General features: G+C 40.1%; 1 protein-coding gene across 1 annotated transcript in view; it reads right to left on the minus strand.

Annotated features, from left to right (window-relative positions):
• Window positions 1–9346: 9346 nt before the first annotated feature.
• The window catches only part of NNT (nicotinamide nucleotide transhydrogenase), a 92038-nt gene continuing 82603 nt past the window's right edge, over window positions 9347–18781 (minus strand). Inside the window, 3 exon segments of the mRNA XM_032337450.1 lie at window positions 9347–10585; window positions 12074–12189; window positions 13439–13557. Of these exon segments, the coding sequence (XP_032193341.1) occupies window positions 10436–10585; window positions 12074–12189; window positions 13439–13557 (385 nt within the window). The 3' untranslated portion in view covers window positions 9347–10435.

The following is an 18781-nucleotide window of genomic DNA, read 5'->3' on the forward strand; positions in this document are numbered from 1 at the left end:
CTGTATGTGTGCATATTCTAGAACAAAAACATCATGGAAATTTTTAGTCTGCTCTTTTTTTTCATACCAGCAAACATTCTCTTCACACACCCCCCATTCTATGCCAAAAACAAGATAGCTTTCACAAGTGTTTTAATCCCTATGACACTAAGTTGTGCTCTTTGGAAAAAGCATGGATCTATATGAAAGAATCATTCACTGAATTCATCTTTTAATCCATTGGCAAAGCTGGTGAGATGTGAGTCATCTAATTTTGATATTTACTAGGAGAAACGGTTGAAATTATTAAATAAGATGCTTGACGACCTGTAATTTCAATTACTTATGCCATCCCAATTCCTTATCACCATTAATGATCACAAATTAGTTACATTAGCATTCATGACCTGTCATGAGGGACCTCGACCAGTTAAGTTTCAATCGGGGAAGCAGAACCCCTATGAGTGATAGGAAAGAAGAGATTTACTAGGAACACGACTTGACACAATTGTAGATGCTGGAAGGAAGTGAAAGCCTCCAGCCCAACATGAGCTGAGAGAGAGTGAGGACACACTGGACCCCTCATCTGTCACACACAACAACACAGGTGACCTGCAGAAGCTGGTGCCCTTCCCAAATCCATGTACATGGGTTTTGCCCAGAAAGCTGAGAAGCTGAAGAAAGAGATCCAACACGAGTGAGAAGAGCTGGGGTCCCAACTAAAGTGCAAGGTCAGCAAATTGGCCTGGAGATAAGTCCCCATGGAGCTGCAGCAGTCCTCGGGGGCCCGGAACAAGCCTTCAGAGTGGTATGGCTGCTGCTTTGCCTCATCTCCCAAACTTCACGCAGTTTCTCTCGGGGTTAATGTAGGCCCAGACAAGGAAAGAAATTCTAGGAATGGTACTTCCAGATTAGCTAAATTGACACAAAACCATACTGACTGTGGTCACCACCCATCAGAAACAGGCCTGATAGACTGGTCAACTCAGAAGTCAAAGAAGTCCCAGACTTTGGAAAAGGTAGAGAAACCGGTACTACTGAATAACCACTGTCAGTTTCAACCGACTCCACTATTTCTTGGTAACCTGAGGCTTCCATAACACAAATAGAGTTCCCCCTTCACTTGTGTTCTAAGATAGGGGAGAATAGATTGTGAAAAATGCTGGCAATGTTATTTTTTATTTTACTTCTGAGAGTAGCATGAGGAAAGAGAGATTCATCAGTACCAAAATTGACAAATGATTACTGAAAGGCAATAGAAAATTTTTTTAAAAAAACAAGGACTATTCCAAGACTCATGACTCCAAGTGTCCTCCCCACAATAACTTAGAAAATGACGGTCCTCTGGCACCAGGGTTTTATTTAAAATATTACCAACTATGAATTAAAAATATGTGTTGTTACATATTTGAAGAGAATTATTTCCTGTGAAAAACTGTGATTCAGTGAATTTTCACATGCTATCTCTTCCATTTAAAATGTTTTTCTACAGGATGGGATCAGGAGAGACACAAACTATAAGAGACTCTTAATCTCACAAAACAAACTGAGGGTTGCAGGCGAGAGGTGGGTAGGGAGAGGGTGGTTGGTTATGGACATTGGAGAGGGTATGTGCTATGGTGAGTGCTGTGAAATGTGTAAGCCTGACGATTCACAGACCTGTACCCCTGGAGCAAATAATACATTATATGTTAATAAAAATAAAATAAAATAAAATGCTTGTTCTGGGACATCTGGGTGGCTCAATCGGTTAGGCATCTGCCTTCCACTCAGGTCATGGCCCCCGGGTCCTGGGATCGAGTCCCGCATCAGGCTCCCTGCTCAGTGGGGAGTCTGCGTCTCTCTCTGACTCTCCCCCCTTGGTTGAGCTCGCTCTCTCTCACTTATTCTCTTTCTCTCAAGTAAATAAAATCTTTTAAAAAATAAAATAAAATGTTTGTCCTTCCAAAGGCACAAACCTTGTGCCTAACCACCTCTTATTTATCTTCTAAAACACTTCTCTGCACAAGGTCCCCAGAATTCCCTCCTCTGACCCAGGCAGTAATAATCATTCTCTCCTATGAGCTACCTCCATAATTTGCAAATCATTTCATTTCTGCACTTCCACCAAATTACAATTTTGCATCCCGTATTTCGCTGCAAGAGAAGATGCCACATGTATCTGCTCCCTGGCATAGCACATGTCAAACAATAACTAACAGCTAGGCTTTCCATTGCCCTTGATCATATATTTTATAGATAGGAAACCCAACTGAGTCAGTGGTGGAGGGAATAGAATACAAAACATTGCAAGCACGGCATCTGGGTGGCTCAGTGGGCTAAAGCCTCTGCCTTTGGCTCAGGTCATGATCTCAGGATCCTGGGACCGAGCCCCGCATCAGGCTCTCTGCTCAGCATGGAGCCTGCTTCCTCCTCTCTCTCTCTGCCTGCCTCTCTGTCCACTTGTGATCTCTCTCTCTCTCTCTATGTCAAATAAATAAACAAAATCTTCAAAAAAAATATTGCAAGCATAAGCAATTTCCTACATCACCTTGTGGTCTAGAAAATGTCATCAGTGCTACCATTAACTCTTTTTATGGCTTCTTCCAGTTTAAACAAAAACTCCTTACTCCGCATCTCTTCCAAAAATCTCGTGCCAAACATCTGTGATTCTTCTTTCCTTTGCCACCCCCTCTCTTCACCTGGAATCTAGAAGAACTAGCATAGTTTGGGTTTGACCCACCTCCTGAATGCTCCCTCGGTCTCTCTTCTTTCCTTCCCCATCTCCCTAGGCTGAGCAGTGGCCATTTCCCCCTCTCAGCCTCTCATCCACCTGGACAAGACCGCTAACCCTCCAGACTCTGGTACATCAGGAACATCTTTTCTGCTAAGCTCTCTACATGGTTGCCCCCTGTTGTCCCTTGCAGTTTATTCTACTTTCATAACTCCAGTGGTGCCATGAAAATATTAAATCATGGTACTTTCGAACATATTTATTACCTTCTTTGTTCTGTTTGTTCAACTTCCTTTATTCCGGTGGGCGGGGGAAGGAGAATATATTATTCTAGAGGACCAAAAAGTTTATGCATAAATTAGGAATAGTGATATTTACCAGGCATTGTAATTTAAGAAGACAAATATAATTAATTGGCAGAAAATACGGTTCTTGTTGCTCCATCTGCCACAGGGTAATTAGGGGAATATTGTGATGTTTTGTGCTCCAATTTCCCCAGTGAAAATTACAATTAATAACATACACAGAAATCATTATTTTTAAAAAAATATTTCATCAGTACAAAAAAATTAGATGGGCTATAAATTCTAACTTGTGTTCTTAAAAAGACAATATTTATCAAAAGAACTTGGGTTTTGTTTTTTTTTTTACCTTTTTGTTTTTATTTCAGATGTGCTCCAACTCACAACAATGGTTCGACTTTGGCTATAGATTTAATACCAAAGTACTGCTGATAAACTAATAGATGATAGAGCACTTTACATTCCTCGTAGGGCAGAGGACCAAATGAAAAACCTTCCCCAAAACAGCTCAATGTCTAAAGTTTTAAAAAATAAAGGTCTCTGACCTGAAGCTCACTTTCAGTTGGTCTCAGGAAAATAATTAAATGGCTCCTCAGAATTTCTTTGGTTAAAGCATTCTAATCAATTCATTTTAAATTATTTAAATAGAGTACTTAACTCCTTTCTTTGTAGAAATATTAATAATATTCTGTTCTCATACAAAGGCTTTCACCCCAAATATAAATCGTAGGAGAAATTTGCCAAAATATGTTGAGAGGATGATATCCTCCACCTTGTTCATTTCTTCCTTCCCATTCTACATTGCTTTAAACAATCTTACAACTTCTTTCATTCCATTAGACCAAAGAGGAAGTTAGAGAATGTCAATGGGTAAAGATATCAGTAACCACATCTAGGTAAGAGGAATGACAACATCAGAGGATGCCAGACTAGACCGATGAAGACCGAGGACCCGCGCACTCCGCTCAGACATCTCTGTAACTCACCCGGCTCTCCACCCTACTTGGCCTCCGAGTGAAGATGTGCCCCCAGGAGTAGGAGGAGACGTTTTCAACAACAGGAACAATGGGAGTTCAAGAAAGGAATTCAGTTCAGTTATGGAAAATAAAGTTGTATTTTGGTACATCAGAGTTTGTGGCCTGGGAGGTGGCAATTCACACCAAAACACTGTGGCCTGACTGTTGGGTGGGAGGCTGTGAGAGGTCGAAGCAGGCATGGCAGTGCAGTAGGTAGACTCCGGAAAGCAAAACCCAGAAAGGCTGCTCCAAAGGCTTCTTGGTTCTGCTCCTAGGGAAGAAGCAATCCCAGGATTTAAGCTTTTGTGCATGAGGCAAATAGCAGCAGGTGTTTGGAGAGAGAATGGGTGGAGAGGCAATCATGACAGAATAGGCAGCACCTTTTGTGGTGCCATATGTGAAAAATATTTTTTAATCGTTTAGTATGACAAGGTTCCTCCCTTTCGTGAGTGCCCACTTTCCTTTAGCTACTTTTGCTTGACAAACATCAACAGAGTGATTGAGGAGACCTGCTGCCTGCCAGGTCGAGGGCGCCATTTTCTGTTGTAGGAGGCCCTGAAAACTCACAGGAGGTGAACAGGATGGTGCCCAGCATGAACTGAGCACTTGTTAACTAGTAGCTGCTGTTAATATTACCCACTGAGCTACTAAAATAAGTAAGAGAACAGAGTCTCTCTATCTGGAATTAAAAAAAAAAAAAAAAGTTAAGATAATCTTCCAGATAATGAGTCCTAAACAGAAATCCATGTGGACCACACACAAAAATCATTACCCTCCCTCCACGTCCATGGGAACATACGTAGTAAAATGCCTTTATGTTCAATTTAGCAAAAGGTGAGACCCTCCAGATATTAAACGTTATCCAATGTGGTTCATTATGTAGAACATAGTAACACTTTTCATAGTGATGCCATCATCCAACCACTTGTCCTATATTCAATCATCAAAGATCACCCATTCGTGATGCTTACACAGACAGTGTTCTGGGTGAGAAAGTATTCTGATCCATGACAACAAGGACCAAAGTAGTACAGATACGCGAAAATTCTTACGTGTAGAATAAGACTTTCATAAGATTTTGTCATAGTCTTTGAATGTTCTATTGGTCTCATTTACAATGATGATTTCTAATCCTTATCTGACCATGCATCCAAGTTACTGTAATTATACCTAACACTAATGAAGCAGTTATCCCTAATCAGATACAAGGGTGTGGACCTAAAGGACATCTACATTTCCATGCTCACAGATACCCCAATGGGACAAAACCACAGAGCTGGCTGTAATTTGCAAGAACAAAATTTTCCATGAATCAGTAAAGCCCTGAAAGCTTTACAAGGCCTCTTCCAGAAGGAATGATTTCTGAAGCATAGTGTTCCAGTAAACTCAGAGAGCAGTGACAAAGCATTCTAAGATAAAGCCATGACATGCTGTTTCCTCCCTCTGGGGAAGAAGTTACTCCCTCTGACATAATACGAGGAACTTACCCACTCGGACTTTCTCCCATTTCTCTAGAGGTTCGAGGTGACCTTTCAGTTTGAACCCAGCATCTGTGTGCGTGTGTGTGTAGTGGAGGTCGAGAATCAAAAGGTCTGGATGGAATTCACCAGGCACAGCCCCTACTACTCTGTGTAAGCACCGGACTTGTCCGGAAAATGGACTTCCTTAGAAGGGGAAAAAAAGCAAGGCTGGCTGACAACTGTTCACTGGCCTTTGGAAAATTGGATCCAGAAAGGGCTGATTTAGATGAAAGTTCACTGGCTAAATCTAGGTCTACACCTTACTGGAGATGTTTCCAAATTTCTAAACATAAAAGAAAAAAATTCTTTTTGCTTTTTTTTTTTTTTTTCCCCGTAGTAAGCCAAAAAAAGAGTGTGTGGATGAGGGGGAATACGGCCTTCTTTTAGTTTCTAAATGTTCCTTTTCCATGGGTTTTTCCTATTCACTATATATCAAATCGCTGTGCTGCTGTGTTTTTCAATGTCCCAAATGCAGCAGGGTGGAGGAGGAGTGAGCTCTTAGATCTTCCTCTTCTGTCTTTGTAACAAATAGGAACACCTCCAACCTCTTGCTCTAAGGTCTCATTTCTAATTCACGTCTCTCCATCACCGTGGGAAGTGTAGCTACCATCTTCCCATGTGTCACCTGCATACCCCAAATCTACATCACTTCAATTCTTCTCAACATCTGTGACAACCACTTTTACTCCTCACCATTCTACTGCTGCCACATATACTTCCCCCAAACTCGGAGTCCCCTGAGGTGAGCTGGATCCCTCCCGTGCCCCCATTCTAGTACCTCCAAATCTTTGTTATCCACAATGACCCACACAACACAGCCCAAGCACCTAGATCTCTGAAGGACTGGCTTGGTCTCTGAGCAAAATATGAAATATCTGGGGCAAACTGGACTCCATATCCTTTACGCTATCTTTTCATTAGTTATTATTCTTCAGAAATGGGCTTTTGGAAGGAATTGGGAAATAGAGTTCAAAGTTATAATCTTTGGCAAGGATATGAAGTACAAATATTATATATAGAATCAAGTAGTCATCTGCTTTCACAATCAACATGACAGAGATGTAGTATTTCCCCACTACTTCAGTTCAAGCTTTTAAAGTTCTCCATAATCATAAACTGGCCTATCTCTACCTATCCAATGTAGTTTTCCACTCCTCCTCCCAAAAATTATGTACCAAGATCCAACTATCTTTTTCTACCACTATCTTAATTATATGCCAGAGTTTCAAATATTAACATTCTAATTATTGTCTCATCAGCTATATCACTGTAAACTATATCACTGGAAACTATATCACTGTAAAGCTAGATCACTGGAAACCAAAAGGTTTCCATCCAGAATTACAGTATACACCGCAGTAAATGTCCATATAACCACCTCAGTCGTGAACAGTTCAATCCCTCAGTCCAATATGGAACTTTGAAAAGTTTAAGAACAGCAATCTTAAGTGCTTTGACATTCAAATGTTACCATTTCTGCTCCTTTACTAAACTAACACTTCAAAAGTTTCACTTAAAGGAGCGCCTGGGTGGCTCAGTGGGTTGGGCCTCTGCCTTCAGCTCAGGTCATGATCTCAGGGTCCTGGGATCGAGCCCAATGTAGAGCTCTCTGCTCAGCGGGGAGCCTGCTTCCCCTCTCTCTCTGCCTGCCTGCCTACTTGTGATCTCTCCCTCTGTCAAATAAATAAATAAATAAAATCATTTTTTTAAAGAAAGTTTTCCCCCTCCTTGTTAATTAAACTAATGCTTCCTTCCTTTGAAGATTTAGATTCTTTGAGAATCTAAAGAGGAGCCAGAACATACAAGTTGCTGCCACTGGAGTGTAGAGTTTTGGTTGTTTTTTGTTGTTTTTGTTTTCTCTTACCATTCTGACCCAATAATACTTATTGGCAAGGACTCTCAAAAACTGGCAAGAGCTATAAATTAGACATTTGAACTCTTCTCCCCCAGCTATTCAAAAGAACTGTCCAAATTTCAAGTACGAAAATGCTTTAACTCATAAGGCTTATGCCTTAAGGGACTTGAAAATTTGCCTCTCAGTCAGATGAACACATGGGTTATGAGTTATTAATTATACATAATAAGGCTCTGGGATAGGATAAATTGAACTAAACCATAAAGCTGACGGATACATAATATATCCCATATTTGTGTTGGATGATAAAACAGCAAAATCTAAAAGTTAGGGCCATGACTTGGATGGAATCAGAAAGGCGAGAGCCCACTATCCAGATTCATTACCAAATACCGAACTGTTTTCACTGAGTCCATCAATGCCTGAAACGCCCACTGCAGAAAAAGATTAGTCCTCTCTCTGTGTCCTTTCTATTCCAATCCCTAGAAAAAATGTGGAGAGAGAATGATAAGAAGATTTATATGCCAGAAAACTGTCCACAGTTACACAGACAGAAACATACATCTAATGCATTAAAATGTATACATTTACTTTTACACATTATTTACTTAGATGCATAACTTTAAACACAAACTACCAATTTAGGACAAACAAGAGAAAATAAAGGATTGTTAAAAGGCCTAAAAGACATGTCAACACTAACCCTTTCAATGCCTAGGTAGAATTAAAAATATATATATATTTTTTTCTGGTAACAGACTCTGGGGTACAATGGATTGATTTTGAAAATTCTTTCTAGTTGAATAGCACTATACAATGTGAGCAATACAAGAATAAAAAGAAGTCGGATCTTCTAGTTACAGGACTTAGCAGAAAAAAATGGAATAAAAAAACAGGATAGATGAAGATTTTTTTAAAGATTTTATTTATTTATTTGACAGAGAGAGATCAACAAGTAGACAGAGAGAGAGAGAGAGAGAGAGAGGAGGAGGAGGAGGAGGAAGCAGGCTTCCTGCCGAGCAGAGAGCCCGATGTGGGACTCGATCCCAGGACTCTGGGATCATGACCTGAGCCGAAGGCAGAGGCTTTAACCCACTGAGCCACCCAGGCGCCCCAGATGAAGATTATTTTTGTTGATATTAGACTTTACCATAAGTAATCCACCAAATTTTAGGGAGTTGTACTTTAAGAAATTATATATTCAAATTCATTTAAATATCCTAACCAATAAAGTAAAATAAAACCAACTGGATATGGGTTCAATTCAGTTAACACAACTGGATGACAAAGGACTAATGAGTAGCAAAGAATGAGGTCCTAACTTTTAAAAACATGGAAAAATACTTACTACAAAAAATAAAAATAAATAACTTCAAGTATAATTATTTTTAGTTTAAGTTGAAGGCAGGAATTATCTCAACAACAACAACAACAACAAAACAATCCAAGTTGCTGCTTTCCAGATGTACCTACTACTTTGATATAGGGAAAAGGACATAAATAAAGATAATATTTACTTTTTTCTAGTAGAACTTTCATGATATAATCCAGACTTGAGGTTACTAATGACCTGAGATCCATTAGCAAATTGCATTTACCACTTAAAAATTAAAAAGGAGTCTTTCCTGCTTTAAAACATATGTACACACACACACACACACATACAGACACACACACAAAATCACACACAGATCTTGATCTCAGGCACAACAAAATGGAAGCTGCTTACCAAACCAGCAGATACCATGAGTTGTAAACTGAGTAAATACGAGCATGACAGTAAAAAATTTCACACCAGCTATTTCTTTTTCTGGATTAGAAATAGCTTTTATGTGTTTATAATTGTTTTTGAGAAACATAATACCAAATTAATTATGTAGAGAGGCAGATATCCCAAGTACTCCTCACACATTCACCTAGACATTTTGGCACAGTACCAAAGTCACAAAGAAAATCTACACTTTTGCTGCAAAAAGACATGATCTTTACTCGTGCTCAGATAAACAAAGAGGTAGTGCAGAAAAGGTGCCACCATTTTTCTCAGATGTCATCAATTACATAAGACCTCAAAACACACTCTGATTTGGAAAAGAAAAAAAAAAGAATTCTTGCCAACAGTTAAGAGACTGATTAACTTCATCTCTTTCATAGTAGCAAGCCTTCCCCAGATGTTACTAACAGGCAGAACTATTCGCTTTAGCCCTTTGTTACCAGAGACAATTGCTACATCTCTATGCAAACATGATGAACTCATTTTATTAGTCAAATACTTGAATTCCATTCAAGTGCACTTAATACAGTAATACACATTATAAATTGATTGAAATTAAAAAAAGATCTTGGATTGGAAAATGGATTTTTAAAAATACTAATTTCAAATTACATGTTTCATTGATGTCCTGATGAAATACACAAAGCAAATTATTTGTTTCCAGCATCTCTGAAAGATTATCTAGTCCTTTAATATATTAAAATAGAAGTCAGAAAATACATCCCTGAAGCCTAGAATTGGAAATACAGTTCAAAAAGTTGAAGCCAATTTGATAACATTAATTCAGATTATGGTTAAATGGTAAGAGGATAGCTCAGGAGTTGACAGAAGTTTCAAATAAGTAGCATTTGTTGTAAATAACATAAATGAAGGTAGCGGTAATGTTTATAGGGTCAGATTTTTCAGATCCACATGTATAATGTAAGTACTAAGATCCTAAAGATTTAATTTCTTAAAACACTGCTGACTATTAAGGAAGAATAAAAAAAAATCCAAATGGATTACAACTAAAATAAGGCTGTTCACTCTTTTAGAAAATACTTCCGGAATTCATGACACAAAAAATATGCACAGAAGACATGGCGAATCTTTTTTTCTTTTTTTAAATCAAGGAATCACTGCTCCTGAGAAATCTCCCCACGTGTTTCGTTTTCTTGTCTTCTTTTTCTTCCAAGAGCTTTGCTACAGATGTGCATCAGCTGTATATAGTGATATGGGATTTGTCTGTTCCCACAACGGAAGAGGTGGCTTTGTCAGACAACAGCTTGGTCTTTAAAATTTACTTCTGGTAGGATTCTCTCACTTTCGCCTGCAGTGCGTCACATGTCTTCTTGGCATCGCCTAGAAGCATGGCCGTGTTAGGTTTGTAGAAGATGGGATTGTCCACTGCAGCATAGCCAACACCCAAGGACCTCTTCATAACGATGACCTAAGGAGCCAAGACAAAGGGAGAGAGTGAGTGTATGGTAACAGACACGATGGGGATGTGACAGGGCCAGCACCGCCCTGCCCTAGCTCTGAATGAAGTGCGTACCACAACCAAGTCCCGAGTGCACAGACTTCTGTGACACACAGGGAATGTTTTCTTAATACATGTTTACATTGTATTAACTCTCATTTTTAAAATGTGCCCGTACTCCTATCCATGAGAGAAAAGTCGTATTAACAACATAGTTTCTTCTCATTGCTTTTCTCCATACAGACTGTGTAACATCTTCTAGTCAGAAAAATAAGTATCATTCTGGGCTTCGGAGAACAAACTTGGCATATAAACTTCTGCTACAGATCCTAAGATAAATGTAGCTGAGTGGGAAAATAGGATGGTTCTTATTCCATCACTTTAAAGTGAGGCAGAAGGTTCCATGACGAAAGCCCGAAGAGCAATCTAGCCCATCACAAGACAGAGCGAATGACTAATATTATGCTCCTACAAAACAAAATGGAAGAAGTCAGTCTGTCTAATACTGATGTGTTAGAGTCACTTACAATTACATGAGTTATGGAGGGTGCTATTCAGTTAAATATCAAGTCAGTTCTTAAAGAAATGGAAAGCCCTTCTGTGGTAGTCTGGGACATGTAATCTATCCAAAAATGAAAGCAATATAAATTTACTCCCACTTCACACAGCCTTAGTACAGTAACACATTCTGCAAACTCTCAAATACTGATGACCAGTGCAATAATTTTCCATCTACACGTGAACAAGTGCGTATCTCACCCACCACAAATTTCAAGCTCACGTATTTATGATAAAAAGAAACAAAATGAAAGGGAAATGTACATCACATCATTACAACGGTTAAAATGCAGATCTGACCTGAGAGTGGTAAGGAGACCAGCCCTCCGCCAGGGCGGCAGAAATGGACAAGCCTGTGAGTTCTCCATAGCCCAGCAGTTAGCTTCCATGGAGGTAAGGTGCGTGCGCAGGCCTTGCCTCCTTATGCCATGTCACAGTTTGGATTTCTAAATCACCTTTCTTCTGGACACTCCATAACAACAACAGATGCCCTTTCAAAAAAACTAAATGAAAAAATGTGCTCGTCTTCGTATATGAAGGCAATGATACTGACTCACTGTCCCAGAGGGAAGCCATCTGCTTCCCTGGACGCTCTGTGGAAGTCAGCCAAACTCATTCCAAAAGCTCACAGCTCTTTTTTCAGCTGTGGTTACAGATTTTGTTAATCCACCCACATAACATCATCTAGTTCGAATGCTGACCAGCACATTTACTTGGGTTCTCTGGTGACCACCGAACAGACAGAAGCTGGATAGAGACAGCGGGGCCCTACACCCACTCCAGCTCCTGGGGCTCCCAAAAGGCATCGGCACTCTTCACCAACGTGAACCAGGACAGCTCTGTGTGCGTGTTCTAGGAGACATCTGATGATTACAATGAAACACAAGTCTGAAGCCTTACCTGCTTTGACTTCCAGACCTCGAGGACCGGCATGCCTGCAATAATAGAGTTGGGGTCTTCTTGAGCGGCTGAATTCACTGTGTCATTGGCTCCAATCACAAGGACCAAATCGGTGTCTACATAATAAAGAAAAAAAAGAGAAATAAAAAATGCAAATGGGTCATTTTCTTTTTTCTCAAGCAAATCAGAGTGATCTGGACTTTAAAACAACAATAACAGAAGCTAATATTTATAGGACTCACACTTGTGCCAGGCACTGTACAAAGAGCTTCCTCAGAGAGGCTCAGTAACCTAGCCAATGTCACACAGCTAGAACAGTAGATCCTGCAGCTCTGCCTGAGCATCCTGACCAAACCTTGCATTGCTGTGCTTCCCCTCCCCCACAGTGGATCTACCCAATCTGACTTGACGGTTTTTATTATCTCACAATGATCTTGCCAGTTACATTATTTTATAAGATTTGCATCCCATTTTCATCTTTTAAAATGACCACATAAGATGCTATTTGATGTCTCAAAGAAAATGGTCTAAAGGTCTGTACTGTATTAAAGCTGCGTCCATAATTTCTGGAACTGGCAGGTTTCACACATAATTTAGCAACAGTGAAACCTGAAAGGGGGCATAAAATGTCCCAAATTCCCTCTATAATATAAATTACCTTAGAACTTTGCCAAAAATGCCATGTGAATGTAGATATACACACAACTTCATTATTTTTCTCTAATAAACACTATTTTTTAAGTTTACAGTGGATACTTGCCAGAGGGAACTGGTTTAACTTTAACAAACATGATCTTGAGCCAAATGTCATTAACATTCAACATCTACCCAACAACAGCCATGAAGTACGGCACCTTATCTAGCAAAGTCCTGGCACTTGAAAAGAAAACCAAAAACTACTTTCTTGATCGTGAGTTGTTACAATTGGAAACCAGTAAAATCTCAGATGCTGAAAAGAACTGGACATGAAATTATCAACAGAAGCAATTTTATACGTGAGGATTTTAGACCTGAGGCTGAGTATCCATTTCCAAAAGCGAGAGTCAGAACCTGGATCCGAAAGCCAGGTCTCTTTAGAGTCCTTCTGCAATGACTTCCACTACCTCCGCCCCACCCCGAGATTTTCACCACCTTCCCATCTCCTCCTAGGCCCAAAAGTACCCTTACCACTCACGAGCCTCTTGGACCTCATTCCGTACTTTCATTTATTTCATTTATTTATTTCATTTCAACTGTACACCTCCTAGGAGCAGGTTACTCTTCATCTGACTAGTAGGTCTTCAGTAACCCCACAATTTAGGTCCTAAGACTGGTATGACTTTATTCGGACTAAGAACAAGCTTCTCCATCACCCCCACTACTTACCTGGGAAATCATGGTTGATCTCGTCCATTTCCAGCACAATATCGTACGGCACCCCGGCCTCAGCCAGCAGCACATTCAGCTGACCAGGCATCCGGCCTGCGACTGGGTGAATTCCAAACCTAGACATGAAACAAATGAACAGTTGGCTTTACATGATGGGCCAAAATGTACAGAGACCCCCACGTCACCCCCAGATCTGCACACTTTGTTCTTGGCACCTTCACTCTTCCTGGTACTATCTGATCTCTACAAGAGGGGCTAGAACCGGTCCAGATATATGATCAATCTACAAATATTGAAGTTGGAGGTTTAATCTCTCAGTATACACAAATGAGAGCTCCTCTCGAGAAATAAATGTAACCTTAGAACCTGACTCTTCGTATGTTTCAAGTACAACAAATTCCCAACAACATGAATAAACAATATCACCTTACATTTAAGAAGCATGATGTTCTTTTATGATTCTTTCTGATAAATCTTGCATCTCTAAAAACTTATATAAGTCAGCCTGGAATTAAACACTTGCCATGAAAAATCACCACGATTCCATCAAAAACTGACTCCACATTCAACTTTAACCTCTATGTTCAAATCTCGAGAAATAAAAGATTGTCATTACAGGAGTTAAAGGCCTCCCATCTTTCCGAGCGTGGTAGGAAGCATGACTCCGCATCCCAGGAGAAATGTGATAGCCACACACTGGAGCGTTTCAAAGAAAGAGTGAGACACAAATCAGAGCCCCACACTTTTATTAAGGCAAAAGAAGTCGAAGCATCAAGAAATTTCTTCCAACCACGACCATAATGGGATCTTTGGGGTCATTGAAAGCAGCCTCTTGCCCACAATATTGATCTCTGCATCCTCAGCACTGGGCACCATGCCTCACACAGGAAGGCTTCAATCAGGAGGGAGTGAGTGGGCGAGGGAGTGAGAGTGAATAAATGCAGCAAAGAAATGCATTTGATTGTAGTTCTTGGCAGGGATCCATCCAACCTCAGCTTAAATACTTTGAGTAACCAGAAACTCACTCCCCTCCAGAGGTCAATTCCATTACTGGACAATCCCAATAATTACATCTCTCTCTCTCTCTCTCTCTCTCTCTCTCTCTAATACACACACACACACACACACACACACACACACACTCATTTTCAGCCGAAGAGAACCCCCAACGTGTTGCTTTCCAAGGTCTGTAGTTTGGCCATCTATAGCCTCTACTCCCTCTTTCATGAGGACTCCTTTGAGCTCTCCTAGAATGCCTACTAAGCAAAACACCCTCAGTTCTATTCATGCTGACAGAGCCCACTGCTGTCCTAGTCATCTGTCTCTACACTGTCAATATCCAGCTCAAACCTTAGGCCCCCAAAGTGAATACAATATGCTGGATATCGTGATCTAGATGCACGAAGCGCAGCAAGAAAATCACATTCTGAGCTCTTCCGGTGACAGTGCCCAAGTCGGCCTCGGCGTTTACAGTCGCCATAACACACTGCTGGCTCATACAGAAGTTATGGGCATTTAAGATGCCCTTTTATTTTTCATGGGAACTGCAGCCAAGTCAGGCCTCCCCACTTTGAACACAAGTCCTGCGAGGAACAGATTAAAGCCACCAAGGAATTGACTCCTCCCCAAAAGTAGAATTGAAAAGAGTTTTAAAATGGCCTTTTAGATTGCCCCAATAGCTGATAAATAATTTTCTACATCTTTAAAAGTGTTAATGAAGAGCCTACATGAGGGTCTTGTAATTGGGAGAGGGAAAAAGGACATCAAGTGATAGGTGTTCTTTTGACAAGTTCACTTTTAAATCATCTTCCTTCTGGGATCACTAAATGTTCCTAGATTAACAACTTATGTTAAAAACAAAACAAAACAAACAGAAACAGAAACCCCGAGCTAAAAGGGAACAAAGCAGTTACCTCTAAGCAGTTATACAAGAGATAGTCATTGTACTACTCCTCTTTTTAAAATATAGTTTCCTAACTTTCTGTGAGAATGTATACGTTTGCGGGGAGGGAGTCAAACCATGTCACTGAGGGGCTTCAGGGCTAGGACGACAGTAAGATCAATGACCTAGCTGGGATCTTCCCAGTTTCACAGATGCCAAAAGGAGGAAAACATATACTTTTTATGGTGGAAAAAAAAGTAACTTCATTTAAAATAAGTTACCACTTCATGTTCTTCTCTTGTAACACAATTTACAAAGGGTTTCTCATGTGTTATTTCATTCTATCCCTAATTGTCTTTTAAAAATCTCCACCAAGAATTAGAATGTCCAGCAAGTGATTCAAGCCCCGTCCTCGGTTAAACAAGCCTGTGGAGCTGCATTCTTCTCTCCACCAAAAAGAAGCAAGAACGTAGATCTCTTTTGATAGGATGGCTAATGCTGGCCCTTTGTGAGGTGCTATGCAGTTTGTACAACCTTTTTAGTACGTAGTTAAGCTGGGATTCAGACCTAGGACTTTCTGCCTCCAGAGTCTGAACTTGTAGCTACTATACCATATAGTAGTATGGTCAGGCAATTTGAGAGGTTATTTTGCTTGGTTAACAGCCCCGGTTTACTAGTTACATTGATGTCAGGCAGGTTACTTAAGGCCTCTCTGTGTCACCGTTTTCCCACCAAGCAGTAACCTGCGGTTACTACAAGCTCACTTTCTGCCAAGGGCTAGAGAAAACGCTGCATGAACAGGCTTGAGAAACACCTATTTCTCTCTGCCTGAAGGAGTTCCAACAATCCAATTCACAATGTTCTTTGAGAATAACTGAGAGCCCAGAAAGTTTCAACAATGCTAAGAGCTATAGAACAAAATACATTAAATCTCTGCATGAAAAATTGACACAGGAGAAAAATACGTTGCAGTATACAAAGTATCCAGCACAATGTAAAATATTCACCAGCACCTGCGGAATGCTGGGCAAGTCGATTCTGAAAAGTTACCCAGGGTGGGAGTTAGAAATTACCTGGACAGAATGAACTATTTCACCTCTTTCAACTACTTCATCATCCTTCCCCTCAGTGGGCTAGCTGTACTTTTCTTCTAGTGAAAATAAAATTCAGGGCAGTCATTAATTATTTCACACCAGACCATGATCACCCAAACTCACCACCTCATAAGGTTTTAAGTTCTTCAACCACAAATTCTCCTTTCATTTTGGGGACTGTAATAGTCTGACACTTGAATACAATTTTAAAATATTCTCTAAAGACAAGATTGCTTTCTTTTTAAACAGCAAATTGCTCTCCTAATGTCATAATCGATACCAAACCAGAGTTTTTAATCACTCCTGAAAACAAAAGAAATAAGATGAACTACTGACAATTTATGTTCCCACTCTTCGTGTGGTAATGCAGACTGGATTCAGTACTGTGGCTCTTTTGTGTCTCAGAGCAAGCATTTCTGCAATGTCAGATCGACTCCTTGGTTGGGGTACCTACTTTAAAATTTTAGTATTTTTTACAGTGGCAATAGCATAAAACATTTTTTTAAAAATTATTCAGGTACCCCAGCTTATCTCAATAAATGGGGCTTATTATTACTAAACTTCAAATATGAACATAAATAGCATTTTAATACTTTAATAATTAATACAGTATTTTAGGGGCATCAGGCTGGCTCAGTAAGAAGAGCATCCAACTCTTGATCTCAGGGAAGTGAGTTCGAGCCCCATGTTGGGTATGGAGCCTACTTTAAAAAAAAAAGAAAGAAAGAAAGAAATAATAATAATACAGTACTTAAAGCATGAATATAAAAAAACAGACCTAGAGAGAAAGTGCATTATACTGAAATAACTAAAATATATTCCTAAGCCTGTTGACTCCATGAATTTAGAAAAAGACAAGATATGATGAATGGAAGTTTCAAAGGTGTTTGATTTGGTGAACAGCAGGGTGGTTCTCTACATTCGTGAAAAGGTATGCTCACTTTCATCACTGACTAGACCCAATGAAAAAAGTAAACCACAGATTTAGTTCTAGGAGCTATGGTTGAAAAGGATCAGAGGGTACTTGGCTAAAGTTCAAGAGAAACACAAAACAATCTAATGACCTAGAAAAGAACCTCTAAGTGAAAAAAGATCAACTGGCTCAAAAAAAAAAAAAAAACGCAAAACGTGATTTTCAAGCACACCAAATAAAACAGAAGTTGACCAAATCATCCTCATTTGCATAAAGCAGAAGAAAAGAAAATGGTCTTCAAATGCACAGGAAAGAACTAGAATTTAAAAAATTTTTCTGTGTGCTCAACATCACTCGGCATCAGGGAAATACAAATCAAAACCACGGTGAGATACCACCTCACACCAGTCAGAATGGCTAAAATTAACAAGTCAGGAAACAACAGATGCTGGTGAGGATGCAGAGAAAAGGGAACCCTCCTGCACTGTTGGTGGGAATGCAAGCTGGTGCAGTCACTGCGGAAAACAGTATGGAGTTGCCTCAAAAAGTTGAAAATAGAGCTTCCCTACAACCCAGCAATCACACTACTGGGTATTTACCCTAAAGATACAAAAGGCAGTGATCCAAAGGGGCACATGCATCCAAATGTTTACAGCAGTAATGTCCGCAATAGACAAACTATGGAAAGAACCTAGATGTCCATCAACAGATGAATGGATAAAGAAGATGTGGTATATATGTATAATGGAATACTATGCAGACATCAAAAGAAATGAAATCTTGCCATTTGTGATGATGTGGATGGAACTAGAGGCTGTTAAGTGAAATAAGTCAATCAGAGAAAGACAATTATCATATCATCTCTCTGGTATGAGGAATTTGAGAGGCAGCAGGGGGGTGTGGGGGGGAAGGGAGGGGAAAAAATGAAACAAGAGGGTACCGGGGAGGGAGACAAACCATAGGATTCTTAATCTCAGGAAACAAACTGAGGCTTGCTGGAGGGGAAGGGGGGAGAGGAGAGGAGAGAGAGGGGAGAGAGATCGGGTGGCTGGGTTACGGACACGTAATCAACAAGACAGCTGCAGCAACAATCCTCCCTTTGAGAGGACTGGGGAGGATTAAAAGCAACTGGGGTTAGGGTATGTGCTTTGGTGAGTGCTGTGAAGTGTGTAAACCTGGCGATTCACAGACCTGTACCCCTGGGGATAAAAATATATGTTTATGAAAAATTTAAAAAAAAAAAAAAAAAAGCAACTGTCTTGGGGCACCTGGGTGGCTCAATGGGTTAAAGCCTCTGCCTTCCGCTCAGGTCATGATCCTAGGGTCCTGGGATGGAGCCCCACATCAGGGTCTCTGCTCAGCAAGGAGCCTGCTTCCTCCTCTCTCTCTGCCTGCCTTTCTGCCTACTTGTGATCTCTGTCTATCAATAAATAAATAAATAATCTTAATTA

Source organism: Mustela erminea, chromosome 3 (genome assembly GCF_009829155.1).
Source record: "Mustela erminea isolate mMusErm1 chromosome 3, mMusErm1.Pri, whole genome shotgun sequence".
Lineage (NCBI taxonomy): Eukaryota > Metazoa > Chordata > Mammalia > Carnivora > Mustelidae > Mustela > Mustela erminea.